The 13,798-nt window shown below is 46.9% G+C and overlaps 2 protein-coding genes and 1 long non-coding RNA gene across 4 annotated transcripts; 1 reads left to right on the top strand and 2 right to left on the bottom strand.

The window, feature by feature from the left end:
• Window positions 1–2,081: 2,081 nt before the first annotated feature.
• LOC101777819 (protein FAR1-RELATED SEQUENCE 5-like) lies at window positions 2,082–5,034 on the top strand. The gene is made up of 6 exons (XM_012848275.1): window positions 2,082–2,180; window positions 2,288–2,368; window positions 2,464–3,913; window positions 4,160–4,612; window positions 4,688–4,749; window positions 4,837–5,034. Exons 1-6 carry the CDS (start codon window positions 2,082–2,084, stop codon window positions 5,032–5,034), a joined length of 2,343 nt encoding a protein of 780 aa, XP_012703729.1.
• A 256-nt stretch (window positions 5,035–5,290) lies between these two features.
• On the bottom strand, window positions 5,291–7,546 carry LOC101783472. 2 transcript variants are annotated; one of them, XR_002678762.1, is made up of 4 exons: window positions 7,331–7,546; window positions 6,521–7,221; window positions 6,287–6,436; window positions 5,291–6,200 (listed from the first exon to the last, which is right to left on the bottom strand). It is a non-coding gene; the product is annotated as an uncharacterized LOC101783472 (long non-coding RNA). The 2 variants fall into 2 exon arrangements; XR_215705.3 differs by having other exon boundaries at window positions 6,521–7,546.
• Window positions 7,547–9,735: 2,189 nt separating this feature from the next.
• LOC101777413 lies at window positions 9,736–11,322 on the bottom strand. The gene has a single exon (XM_012848274.1). The coding sequence runs from the start codon at window positions 11,320–11,322 to the stop codon at window positions 9,736–9,738; it is 1,587 nt and encodes a 528-aa protein (XP_012703728.1).
• Between the last annotated feature and the right edge of the window lie 2,476 nt (window positions 11,323–13,798).

The following is a 13,798-nucleotide window of genomic DNA, read 5'->3' as shown; positions in this document are numbered from 1 at the left end:
TTGGTATTTTCAACTGGGACAAAAGGGGAGCTCCTTTAGTCTCGGTTGAAAAGGCCAGTGCAAAAAAAAAAGTCTTGAGGGGCCTTTTGTCATGGTTGGAAACATCAACCGGGAGAAAAAATTTAGTCCCGGTTGGTATTTCCAACCGGGACAAAACATAAGGCCGCGCACGGGTCTCCACGCGCGCACGTCCTTATCTTCTACAGTGCCAAGTCTTTTTCTCCACCACTGCACGCGCAAGTCTTTCCTCTCCTTCCTCCTCCTCTTCCTCCTCTCCAACACCAAGTCTTTCCTGACCTCCTTCCTCCTCCTCTCCGGCGTGGGTAGCCGCCCCCTCCCCTGCTGCCCCTCCCCATCCCCCTCTGCTCGCCCCTCACTAGGAGTGAGGAGCGGCAGCGGGGCGAGGGCAGGGCTGGCGCGCGGGGGAGCCAGGCGGCGGCGTGGGGCGGAGCGAGGCAGACCAGAGCCAAGGCGTCAGGGTGCGGCCGGCGGACGTGCACAACTTTTTTTTTGAATTTTGTTTTACCAACCGGGACTATAGGGGGCTTTTAGTCCCGGGTGGATGACCCGGGACTAAAGGACCCCTTTTGTCTCGATAAATTAGTTCCGAATAAATTTTTGGGAGATTTGACCTCTACCAACCGGGACTAAAGGTCCATTTTCCACCAGTGTATCAAGCCCAGCCCATCCATCCAGGAAAAAAAAGTGAAACAGTAGCCTTTTCACTCGGAAACACACTGTCCAAGCAAAAGTTTTATTCCATGCAAGCACGCCCTCGCATACGTACAGTTGATTGTTGATACATATATAATGGATTACTGATTGATCATCTCGATCGATCGTTTCGTGCAGCGATCGTCTAGCTTTCAGCAGCGAGATCGCCGCCGCCGGAGCTGCAGCAGCAGACGTCGCTTTTGACGTAGCCTCCGGGGTGACTAGTGGCGGATCCAGAAACGGACTCCGCCTCGAGCTAACTAATATAAGGTTTAAAATTTTACTAGCCATACACTATTAGATATAACATATTTTTCAAATAATATAAATAATTATATAATTCCCTAGATTTCAAGTGTTCAACCAATACACTCAAACAATAAGTAGAACATTAAAGGTAGAAAAGTACTAGATTAAGTTATGATTATGAAATGTTGCAATTGCAAATTAATACTCAAATACTTCCTGCTCAAATCAATGAAAATATGAAATGAAATATTCATTAGTCATTACTTATTTACTTTGCATAGACCAGCAGTCATGGAGCAATTTTTTTTTAAAATGGCATACGCCATACCGGCCGAGGCATCAGCAGGCAGTTGCACTGGCTGTCTTGCTGGGTCAAGTTCTTCTCGGGGTGGGCTAATGGGCCTAAAAGGCTTTTTATGCTATTTTGATGAAGGATTTTTTCACTGCGCGTGGGCCTCGCCCCGGGCTGCAGCCCGCGGTCCAGATCCGCCCCCGGGGGTAACCTTGGTTCCAGCACCAGGTGTCGCAGTCCGGCGAGACGTACGGCGGCCACACCAGGAAAAAAATTGCCTAGGAACGGACCGCAAAATACTCCCGTGCGGCCCTCGTCTCGATTCGTTGCGCTGGCGGATCGACGCCTCCGCACGCACCTCGCTCGCTCGGCTCCTCTCTCTCGGCTCCTCCGCGCACACCTCGCTCGGCTCAGCTCGGTCGCGTGGTTCGGTAGCTCGACAGCTCGCTCGGCTCGTCATCAAAATCAGATGAAAACAGAAACCAGCGCAGAAACAGAAACCATCGTCCGCTAGATACAGAAACCAGCGCAGAAACAGAAACCATCGTCCGCTAGATGAGAACCGTCCTATCTCTCGTCTCCACGTGAGGATCCGTTCGTTGTCCGCCACCGCAGTGCCACCGACGCTGCCACCGTTTCCGGCACCGTATCCAAGTTCAGGAGAAGCAATCTTTGTGCGATCCTAGACCGTGGCAAAGAAGGACAACCGCCATAGAAATCTTCGATGAACATCGCAACCGTAGCAGCTATCATGGGAGAAGGAGGCCAGGAGGATAGCAGTCTGAACTCCACAGCAGGAGAAGCCTCCCCACATATCGCAGCTGCAATGGCGGTAGGAAGCCAGGAGAAGGACAACGTTCTTGACTCGTCTCCTATGGTGTCGTCTGTGCCTGCCCTAGCACACAACGGAATGCAGCCAACGCAGGTACATATTTTCTTTCACATTCTTTGATCACGATGAGTTTTTACGTGTGTGTTTGACCGTGCTACATGACCTCGACCTCCACTGATTTATGACCATATATATGCTAGATTGCACAGAACTACTCCGACGATAACATTAGAGTGTGTTGCATGATACCTGAAGAAATAGCAGATGAAGCACCAGATAAGGTAACTAAATTACAAATAATTTATTTAATTGAGAGCGTAATTTATTTCGTATGCTAAAGGTAAGTCACATTAATTCTCGACTAAATGTGCAACAGATGGCTGATGAAGTTGTGCAACCTATGATCGTTCCTGAAGTTGGAATGGCTTTCGAATCAGAGGATAAAGCTTATGAGATGTACAACACCTATGCTAGTAAGATTGGGTTTAGTATTAGAAAGAGCCATACAAAGCGACGAGGAGATGGGACTCTATGTCAGAAATATTTGGTTTGCAGTAACGAAGGTCATCGAGAAATTGAGTCATCAAGGCACACTACAAGGACGGGTTGCAATGCTCGTGTTCAGTTTAGTGTTAGTAAAGAGGGGATTTGGACGGTGCAAAAGGTTATACTTGATCACAACCATTACCTTGCTAGTCCAAATAAAAGGGGCAAGCTGAGGTCCCAACGAAGTGTTCAAGAAGCGGACAGGAAGCTAATTGGGCAGATGAGGGAATCCGGGATGAAGCCAGCTCAGGTTTTTGAGTTTATGAAGGAGTTTTATGGAGGAACAGACAAAGTGCCATTCTCACGGATGGATTGCAACAATGAGATTGGCCGTGAGCGCAAGAAGTACTTAGAATCCAATGATGCAGAAACACTACTGGAATACTTGAAGCGTAAGCAGATGGAGGATCCAACATTTTTTTATGCCATGCAAATAGACAAGAAAGATGGTCGGATAGCTAATTTCTTTTGGGCAGATGGCCAATCTATCATGGATTACGCATGCTTTGGTGATGCTGTGTCATTTGACACAACATTTCAGACTAATAAGTTTGAAATGCCTTTTGCTCCATTCCTCGGAACTAACCATCACAAGCAAACTATCATTTTTGGAGCTGCATTGTTGTTTGACGAGACTATACCATCATTTGTTTGGCTATTTGAAACCTTTCTAACAGCAATGTCAGGCAAACATCCTAGCACAATCTTTACTGATCAAGACGCGGCCATGGCAGGAGCAATTGCTTATGTATTTCCAAACACAAGTCATCGCCTCTGTTTGTGGCATATTTACCTTAATGCTGCTAAACATCTCGGCCATGTAATTCAAAAGCATCCTGACAAGTTTCTACCTGATTTTAAGAGATGTGTCTATGAAGACAGATCAGAGTTTTACTTCAAAAAGAAGTGGGATGAATTGTTGCGTGACTACAACCTTGAGGACAACAAATGGATGGCAAACCTATATGATTTGAGGGCAAAATGGGCTGCTGTGTATCGTGACTCGTTTACAGCTGATATGAACTCGACCCAAAGGAGCGAAGGTATGAATAATGTATTCAAGAAAAGATTTCGTAGAAAACTGGGTCTTTCGGAACTTCTTGAAGAATGTGAGAAGGTTTCCAATAGTCTTCATAATAATGAGTTGGATGAAGATTTTAATTCACGTCGAAAGAGCCCAGTTACTCATATTCCTCTGTTGAAGACCGCAGCTGAGTCATATACAGGGAGGATGTATAAAGAGTTTGAGGAAGAATTTAACAAACAATTTTCATTCTCTTGTAAGTTGTTGCAAGCCGAAGGGTCAATTCTGACATATACGGTTACACATATGCATTCTGATTATGGAGCAACTGTCATATTCAACAAAGCAGACAGTACCATTACATGTGCTTGCAGGAAGTACGAATCTATAGGTACGTATATATATATATATATATATATATATATATATATATTCAAATTTGAAATTGCAATAATACAACATCTAATACAAATTGTTGAAACATGGCATTCATATCTGATAGGTATATTGTGCAAGCATGCCTTCAAAGTCTTCAATGTCAACGATGTTTTCATTTTGCCTTCACAATATATCCAGCACAGATGGACAAAATATGCAAAGAGAGGATTTTATATTCAGAAACAAGGATCTGAGGAGGAAAGTTTAAAAACCCATACCGCACGCATCTCACGGAAGGCAACATCTATTGCATTGAAGTGTTCAAAGTCAAAAGAACTTCTTGATCTTTTGGAGGAAGCCATGGATAAGTTGGATTTGGATGCAGATAATTATCTAAGTAAGATGGAAGAACAATCGAATGAGGCTCCTCTTGTTTCAGCTAACTTCGCAACAGATACATTTAAAGGTACAATATCGTTTAGAGTTCCTGAGGTGGTAAAAGGTGCAAAGAGTAAACGAGGGACCATCTTCCTTGAAAAGAATACAGGCAAGAAGAAGAAAACTGCTAAAAAGAAAGGTATTGATTGTACCAATTCTAGCATTATTGTTTTATTCTATACTTGTATTATTAACTATATGTGTTTGACTATAGGAGAAGAATCAAATAATGTAGCAGAAAATAGTTATGAAGGTGCTAGTCCAGATAAATTTATTGTAAGACTTTTGGCTTTGACTGCATTTATTTTTCATATTTATTTGCTTACATATTATTTTTATAAACATTTTCATATTCTATGACAGGACCTAAATGATGGTAGCGTTGATGCTAACAGTACAATACCACACTTCAATATGCACGGGAATTCTTCTGTCATGAGTGTTCCATATATTAGAGGAGGATATACAAGTCTCTTACTTGGGGTTGATCAAACTGCCACAATGCAGCTGCCTGCTAGAAAATTGGATTTTGATGGACCGACAAATAAAGAAAATATGTAACCTTGTTGTGTTACAGCAGAAATTTATTCACTGATGCTTAATTTTCATCAAATTTGTGTTACCGCAGAAATTTATTTTTACTGATGCTTATTTTCATCTAAGCTGTGTCGGTTGGAACATGTGAACTTATCTATGGGATCATATAATTTGTTTTTTCAGATTACTATATTGTACCCTCTTTTGCCATCATTTTTCTTCTTTTTGATACCACATAAGAGGATTACTGAGCCAGATTCATACATTAAGACAGTATATATTTTTTTCCAACACATCCATATATATTTCATATCAAAAGAAAAGGTGATACATTGATCATGTCAAGAAAAGGTGATACATTGATCATCATGTACATCTGTGATTACTACAAAGTACAAACTACAACATTAATCTGTTTCAAATTGAAGGAGCCACAACAAGAATCTGACAATGGTGGAAAATGTTACAACTGCATAAGAAAATCTAGGTTGCAAACTTCCTATTTTCTGACGCAGGACACCATCTTGTGATAGTACCATCTGAGAGATCATCTTCAGTATTGCTGCATTGTCTGCATCTATATATAGTTCAATAACCAATAGGCGAAATCATGTTGTCAGTGTAGTTGCTGTATTGTCTATATGCCCTCAGTTAGGAAGATCGGGAAACTCTGTTGTTGCAAGATGGCTGAATTCTTCGGAGGTAAGTATCATATTCTGTCCGCTTATCCTGATGCAATGCTGTATGTGCATACAAGAGTTGATCTTACCTACATTTGTGAGCTTTCAGTGAATTTGGCATTGTTGCAGGATAGAACAAACCAGTCAATTGATCATGAAGGAATGAGAACGGCCTCTGCATCACGGTTCGGTGCTCATGATGGTTTCGCTGAGCTGAAGGATTTTCTCAGCATTGCATATCAAGATTTCCAGGAAGATACTAAAGGGAGCTCTGACAGCAGATGCCTCCATGAGATGCTTGAGGAGTCGCAGTCCGGTTCACCTGTTTCCTCTCCAGTGAAATTCTTTTGGTAATGTTCTGCATTACCAGCTCATCAGAAGGATCTTGGACTACCAGTTTATGTGTCCCCATGTCACCTATGGGTTCAATTTTCTTAATACAACCTTCAACTTCACCAGTTGTTTCGAAATCAGCACCAGCTTGTGAAACACAGATATCCCCGCGAACATCTGACAGGGGTAACAGATAAGTCCTTTAATTAAACTAAGTTAGCAAATGTGTATAAACGTTAAATTCAGAAAGAAAAGGGGAAAACCTTTAACATCTGCGTCTTCTAAAGCAACATGGTGAGTGTTCTGTGGTGCCAATTCAGTTATATCTAGATCAGTTGCTGACACACTTCTCTGGAGAAACTCACCACTTGATCTGGCAGTATTTTCTGGCTCATGAACTAGTTCCAGATTATCTAATAAATTTGTTGTTTTGGGATTAGATGGAGAGATGCAAAATAGCATTATCATTCGTACAGTCAAAAATCAAGAAAGCATACCGTTTATATTTCTTTCTCCTGAAACAGCATAGTGCTCTTTCAGTGTTGTGAACTGAGATCTGAATGGTTAGTGTTGCCTTCATTTGCTCGAGGGCGGCGGGACGATCGGCGGCGGACGAAGGAGGAAGACGGCAGCGGATGACGGAGGACGACGGGGCCGGCCGGCGGAGGACGACGGAGGAAGACGCGCCGGCGGACGAGGGAGACAGTGGCCGGGCCGACCGCCGGGCTCGAGGGCAGCGGGGGCGGCCGGCGGCGGACGACGGAGGAAGACGCCGGCGGATGAGGGAGACGGTGGCGGGGGCGGCCGCCGGGCTCGAGGGCGGCGGGGGTGGCCGGCGGTGGACGGAGGAGGAGGACGGTCGCGAGATCTAGCAACTGGGCGGTGCGTTTGCGAAAACCAGACGAACGAGCGAGCCGGGCGAGCTAGCGATCGAGCAGGCGCGGAATCAGAGGAACGAGCGAGCCGTGCGAGCGAGCTAGCCCCTGCGGAACCAGAGGACGGGAGAGCCGAGCGAGCGAGGCATGCGCGGAGGAGCCGAGCGAGCGAGGCGCGTGCGGAGACGTCGATCCGCCAGCGGACGTATTCGAGACGGGGGCCGCACAGCGATGAATTTGCGGACGGTCCTCACCTAATTTTTTTCCCCACACCAGGGGGTTGCACTGCGCCTGGGCCCCCGTCGTCACCGCTTCCCTTGCACCTGCATTAGACAAGCGATGGTGTCACGTACGTCAAAACTGGCCTGCATCTACCCGGGGATAAAATCAAATGTCGATAATGGAGCCATGGAGGATGCTAGCTAGCTTCACCGGCAGTAGTGGAGAAGAGGAGGCCGATCACGGCCACCGCGACGACGACGAGGACGACCTTGCAGGCCGCAGAAGGAAACTTGGCTGCCATCGTTTCGGCCTCTCTAGCTAGCTCGAAGCAATGCAAGCTGACGCCGCTCTAGCTCGAACCTCGAATACCTCGAATAACTGTGGTTGTTTTTTTTTCTTTTTTTTGAAAGATGGTCTGTGGTTGTGTTGGTTTCTGCGGTGCAGCCGTGCCAGCGCTTATGTACACAATTGGTGACATGCATGATGGTACGCGGGCCGTTTTCTGGCATTCATGGCCCCGGACCAATCTTTTGTTGGGGAATGGAGATGGCAAAACACGTTGTGTCGTCTCGCGTGCATTATTGTGCTGTCGAGTTACTGCTGATCGATGCCTCAAGGGGTTGGTGGTTATGTGCCACTGTCTGTGGCCGAGACCATCATGTGGATGGCTGGAGTTGAAGCCGACCGACCCTAATGCATGCAGACTCCTCGTGCTGCATCAGCTTTGTGGGATGGAGCCATGGAGGTAGTGCCGAGTAACACAGCTAGTGGGGGTGCACAGGAGGCGGGATAAATAAAATTGCATGGCGCAAGGCCAGTTGGAGGGGGCCTCACTTTCATGGGACCGGGGAGGGCGAAACTGCCCCACTCAAGAACAAATGCACGCCTGGAGCTCGGAATGGATGAACCGGAGTAGAGGTAAGGTGGCAACAAGTTTCAGCGCCGGTTTGTTATGCGGACTGAACTGAAAATTCATTTCTAGAGGTGCAGGGCCATGCAGACGAACGGCTGTAAAAATAGGTCCATTTCCACGGCCGGACTGCATTACCGACGAGTCCTAGAAATGCCTATTTCCAATTTCCATGACCGATCATGGGCTCATGGCGCTACCGCGTCGACAACAAGGACGGTGTTTTGCTGGCCACAGAAGGAAGCTTGGCTGCCACATCGTCTCCCGGCAGCCTCCATGGATGCAACTCTCGAATGCTTTGTTGATCTCCATCTTGGTCTGGTTGTTGGTTCCTGTGGTGCCGCCGTGCCAGCGTTTTTCCGGCACTCATGAGAAAAACGTCGGCAAATATAGGACATGCATCGTACGAGCAGGCCGGCCGTTTTCTGGCATTATTCATGACGAGGACTTGTCAGGGATGCTGTTGTTCAGTCTCCTTGTGTAGCACATGGAGAACAACACAAGGCCTCCGCGCACCAATCTTTTAATTCTAGGTTAAAAATCGAATGCAAAACACGTTGTGTTACTTTAGTTAACCCTGACGATGGACATTCGACTGACTGCTGATGCTGATGGAAGCCGGAAGGGGTTGGTGGTGTATGTGCCACTGTCTGCTGTGGCAAGCTGACTAACTCGTGCATGGTAGCATGGAAGTTGGGAAGAAACCGATGGATGTCGTCCAAGTGTGTGGCTGCAATCTCCATCTGAATTATATCGTACAGTACTAGTGTTATAACTAGGTTGACAGCATGGACAGACGGCCAATTTTTTTGTTAACTAATGGATTGTTCTCAAAGTATGCGATTAGTATAGGTCAATAGGACATTCACATGATGCTTAGGAAAATACTACCTCCATCCTAGCTTATGGACCAGCTAAGTGGGACCCCGTCTCATTAAATCCGACTAGTTTGTCTCTTCCGCTCAAATCGGCTAAGGAAAGTCATTTCACCTCTCTGCTAATAACCTGTCTGATTTTTCCTAGTGTCACTCTTTTGTAGAACCTCAATTGTATTTTCAGCAACGAGATGTTTTCTTTCTCATCAAAGCTCTGAAGTTGATCGAATTAGTTTTCAGACAATTAGCCTTGAGGAATAACATGAAACTTATTGTCTATTAGAATATAGCAATTGAATGGAGAAGTACTTTGCTACCTCTCCTTCCCATTTATAAAAACAATATATCTTATTCCCAGCTCCCATACATCAACCGTAAGCACCTCCTTCGCATGGCTCAGAGCACCAACCGATAGTCATCGAGCACCGTTCTCATCTACCGACCTACCTACAAGGGTTGCCCCTAGCAGGGTAGCACCAGCACCAGGACCATAAACCTATGGTTCATTAAGTTAATTTTAGAAAAAGATTTTAATGCCTAATAAATTCAAAAAAAACCTTAAGATCTTAAACGAACTCAAATAAACTGTAGAGAAATTCTAATTAATTTTTATTAACTTGCAAATGATGAAAATTAGGGTGCTACGGGGTGATGGTCAACTTTTGCTAGATTGGCACGGTCAACTGGCATAAGATACGGCTTCTGGAACGTAGCCGCCAATTGGTTTTGGCTTGCGTTGATCCACCCAACATGACAATATATAAACAATATACAGACTGTTACAGGCATTAGATAGACATGGACTGCTGCGTGTGCATTGGTTGGAGAGATCAGACATTGTTTGACCCGTCAGGGACTTGCTTCAGCACACCGGCATGCGTGAGCAGTGCCCAAAGGTGCGTGATGAACTCCCCTCCTCTCGCAAGAGCTTCCAGGTGCGCCCGGGCATCGTCGGATGGCGATACGGACAGCATCATCTCTGCCCAGAAATCAGAGAGGATCTTCCACCGCAATTTCGTGTCTTGTATGTCTTCAATGAGATGCCTTGCAAGCTCAGCGCCCTTCGCTACAAGCGGTGGTGCTTCACCACCATTACCATCACGGGTGCTAGTTTTCATCAGTTTCTCACACTTGCTGTCCAACGTCTTGGCGCCTCTGAGTAACTCGCCTGCTTCGTTGGTTGACTGATCAAGTATGGATTCTGATATAGAGATGTGATCAGGCAAGAGGTTTGGTGCGAAAACGAGGAGATGCAAGCAGTACTGCGATAAAGTGGAGGCCGTTCTGACCGCGTCTTCTTCTTTGGCTTGTGCATCCAGCTGGTGCTCGCACAGGGTTGTAGCAATGTGCCAGACCAGTATGGTGCGAGTCACCGTCCCGTCGGTAGCGATGGCGTCCCGTGCCCATGAGAGGTCAGCATGGACGCCATTGTTTCGCAGCGATGTTACCCCGTTCGCCAGGTGGCCGTTGCTTCTTAGTAGGGAATCAACAATGGCTTTCTTCACATTTTCGGACAACTTGACTGAATTCTTGCGCCCCTTCTTGGCCTTGTCCACCAGGCCCAGTGTAGAATAATGGAGACAATTACTAAGCCAACTTGTGCGGCCAAGATCCTGGAGGATACAGTACTGCCCAAGTCTGTACTTCCATGGGCGGAACGCCTTCAACCTCAAGAGAAGGCCTATGATCATCTCAAGGAAACAGCCGTTTCTTTGCAAAAAAGGCGTGGTGACGTAGCTCCGTATCAGTGCCACCTTGAACCAACCTGAGGCTAGGTACAAGTACAGCTGGTATGCCTCCAGGAATGCCACGACAACTGTTATGAATATGGTGCTGTCAACCAGGCTGCGATCCTGCTCCTTGACGAGCAGGCAGGTGAGCCACGAGCATAGGGCAAGCATGATGACGGGCAGACAGAGAGTGAGGTACCGACCCTTTTGGTAGAGGTAAGAGTACCTCGTGTAGTACAAGTCATGGACAAAAGCAAGCTCTTCCTCGATGACCCTGAACGCCCGTTGATATGGCTTGTCCCCAGCGAGCAGGCCTTTGAATACGAAGTCATGGGTTTTCTCGAGCTCTGCCTCTGAGAGCTTGAAACCAGCAAACCTTCGGTTGAGCATCTTGGAGAGTGCCATAGAGAGGCACACGTCCTTGAGCATGTTTCCCCGCTCATGGAGCAGCAGATTCCCCTTGCACTGCCAGATCTCCTGCACGGTGGTAACCTTCAAGCCTTCCTCCTGCTTGTACCATGGCGTGCGCCTTGGCCGGTTGACGCAATATCTCTCGCCAGCGACCAAGTAGCGGTAGCCTTCCATGGTCACAGGATTGAAGGGCACCAGTGGGTTGTCCTTATGCTCCATGTATTCGGCGATCACCTTCATGTTCTTGCAGAGGTAGGACTTGCTCACCATCCTCATGGAAACGATTCTCAGGTACCACTTGAGGATGACGACGTGCAGTATGGCCGTGAGCGGTAGCAGATGGGGCGGCATATATGCCAGCCATATATCATGTACATGACATACGCTAGCAAGAACCCCTTAAAGAGGTGCTTCACGTAGATGCTCTTCCAGCTGTCGATCTCGTTGAGGCGGCAGGCCGTGAGGCTGTCCGTGCTGCCGAGGAGCAAAAGCAGGAACACGGCCCACACGGCGAAGTCTTCGTCGTACCAGTCGGAAGATTGCATCCACCCAATGGTGTAGCTCACCAGCGGATAGGAGAGCGTGTAGACTCCTAACATGATGGAGTGGAGGAGGCCGTGGCTCGACCGCCGGCGTAACGAACCCAGGACGTGCAAGAGGAACATGGCGACGACGCCCAGGACGACGAAAGCTTCTACAGTTTGTGTATGATCCCTACCAGCGCATTCTATGGGAAGTGGACTGGGTGCAAAATCCATGTCGGCAGCAGCCATGGTTCTCTACCACACTGCAGTGAAGGGGGTATGCAGTTAGAGTATTGGAGAGAACTCTCAGAGGCCACATGTGTATATAGACACACACACTCATAAAGAGCAACGCTTGGTGATGCGGGGGGTAGAATAATGGCCGGGCCAACCCAGAGCTTGACCTGTTCCCACCCAGTGGAGCCATTGACCAAGCGTCGAGAACAGCAACTTGTTATGTTTTGTTGGGTCGAGAACGGTCATGGCCTCCGACTCCGTCGACCAGCTCCACGTCCTGACATCCCAGGGCATCCTCGTCTCTTGGTTCACTGTCTGTTCTCCTCCTCCTGATACAACACTGCTGCCTAAATCGAGCCCCGTCTCAGCTTCCTTTTAACATTCAAATGAGTGAAGGGCATCTTAGCATGGTAATTTCATGCCTACTTGGCACTTTTGGCAACGTGCGAGACTTTTCTTGGTCTTGGATTCCGGAGCCACTACTAGCGCACCCGATCAGTGGGTCTCGCAATTCTATGCCAAATCACGTGATAGAATGCCACTAGTTAGCACTTATAGTACAAAACTGAATTTGATGCCTTGACCTAGGATTAGTTTACACCCAATAATCCCAAGTTTTTTATGTACCGCCGTATGCAATGCAATTTATTAAAACTGCTGATGAATGTGATGCGACAAAAATATAGGAGGCTACTTTTATATTGATGTATCATCAACTTGGTGATTATTCCGAGTTTATCAAGATTCCAGCATCAGAGTTTGGAGGGGCTCATAAAACATTTCTTGAAAGATTATTAACCCAGGCACGATGGCAGACATATAATTAAGTACTGCATGTGTTCTAGTCAGTAGGATGGGTTATCAGGTTTATTAAGTACGTACTGAGGCGTAGCATATATCGCAACTAGAAACAATCTTAGCTTGTCATCTTAATTGTATGTTTGCTTTCCCTGCAGTGTGCATATACCGTATTTAGATAGCAAATTTTGCTCTTGCTCGTTGGAAGGGGATGATCCTATATCCACGAGACATAAAGTCGCAGAGCTTCGTCAGTCCAAAACGCTCTAACTAGTTAGGTTGAGTGTTAGCAGTTTCCATTGACATGATCACCTAGTCTGGCAGCTAGAACGTGCGTGGAGTCAGAGTTAAGTAAGGTAAAGGCACAGTTGCTTTTCAAAAAGCATCTGCTCTGCGAATAATCTTTGATGACTTCACCAAGTCAAAGTCTTCGTCTTAGCTGGGCGCTCATTCCACTTGTGTAACACCCAAATTCCATTATAAATGTAGTGTAAGCAACTCGGTCTAGCTTTTCTTCTCCAAGGACTAAATAAAACATTTTTAAATAAATTACGGTCTTTAATAAATTAAAGAGCACTCAAATTTAATTTTAGAGGCGACAAGTGTTTGATAAATTTTTATCTTTCGTTTAGTTTTTGTTTGAAGTGTTGTTTGAAAAATTTCAAAAAATATATAAATCCTTTTCTCCCCTCCAATCCAATCTGCGGGCTCAAACTTTCTCCCTCTCTCTTTTGGCCCAACCCCTTTCTCCCTTTCTTTCTTCAGCCAGCCCAACATTCTTTTTACACCCGCCAGCCCAAGGAGGCCCAAACTGGCCTGCCTCCACCGCCTCCCACCTGTCAGCTCCTTCTCCCTCCCCTATCCAGGCACAGGAAATGCTCGGGAACTGCACAGATGCACGGGTGAAACCCGGCGCTGTCGGCCCCCCATCTCCCAGCACCTCTCGGCCTCCTGAGCCCCTCCACGATCTCGCGTCGTCTCCTCTCCCTCACTCCCGGCCTCAAACCGCTGCCCCCTCCTTTCCTCTCCTCGGAAACGGCTGCACAAAGCTTCAAGGCCATTAATGGCCGGCTGGCTCTCGATCTCCCCCGGGCGCCCCTTCTGCTCCTCCCCGCGCCCTATAAAGCCTCCCAAACCTCTCCACCGGAGCTCCCCTTTCCATTTCGTTGCTCACCCGTAACTCTCTCACGCCT

The sequence above is a fragment of the Setaria italica genome, chromosome VIII (genome assembly GCF_000263155.2).
Source record: "Setaria italica strain Yugu1 chromosome VIII, Setaria_italica_v2.0, whole genome shotgun sequence".
Lineage (NCBI taxonomy): Eukaryota > Viridiplantae > Streptophyta > Magnoliopsida > Poales > Poaceae > Setaria > Setaria italica.
Note: the sequence above shows the minus strand (reverse complement) of the source record. Positions and strands in the feature narration are given on the sequence as shown.

Bases quoted from the DNA above. Each gene is read 5' to 3' on its own strand.
- LOC101777819 (XM_012848275.1), top strand. From the start codon at position 2,082: ATGGCGGTAGGAAGCCAGGAGAAGGACAACGTTCTTGACTCGTCTCCT. The intron at 3,914-4,159 runs GTAAGTTGTTGC...CATATCTGATAG, and splicing joins CAAACAATTTTCATTCTCTT to GTATATTGTGCAAGCATGCC. The intron at 4,613-4,687 runs GTATTGATTGTA...GTTTGACTATAG, and splicing joins GAAAACTGCTAAAAAGAAAG to GAGAAGAATCAAATAATGTA.
- LOC101777413 (XM_012848274.1), bottom strand. From the start codon at position 11,322: ATGAGGATGGTGAGCAAGTCCTACCTCTGCAAGAACATGAAGGTGATC.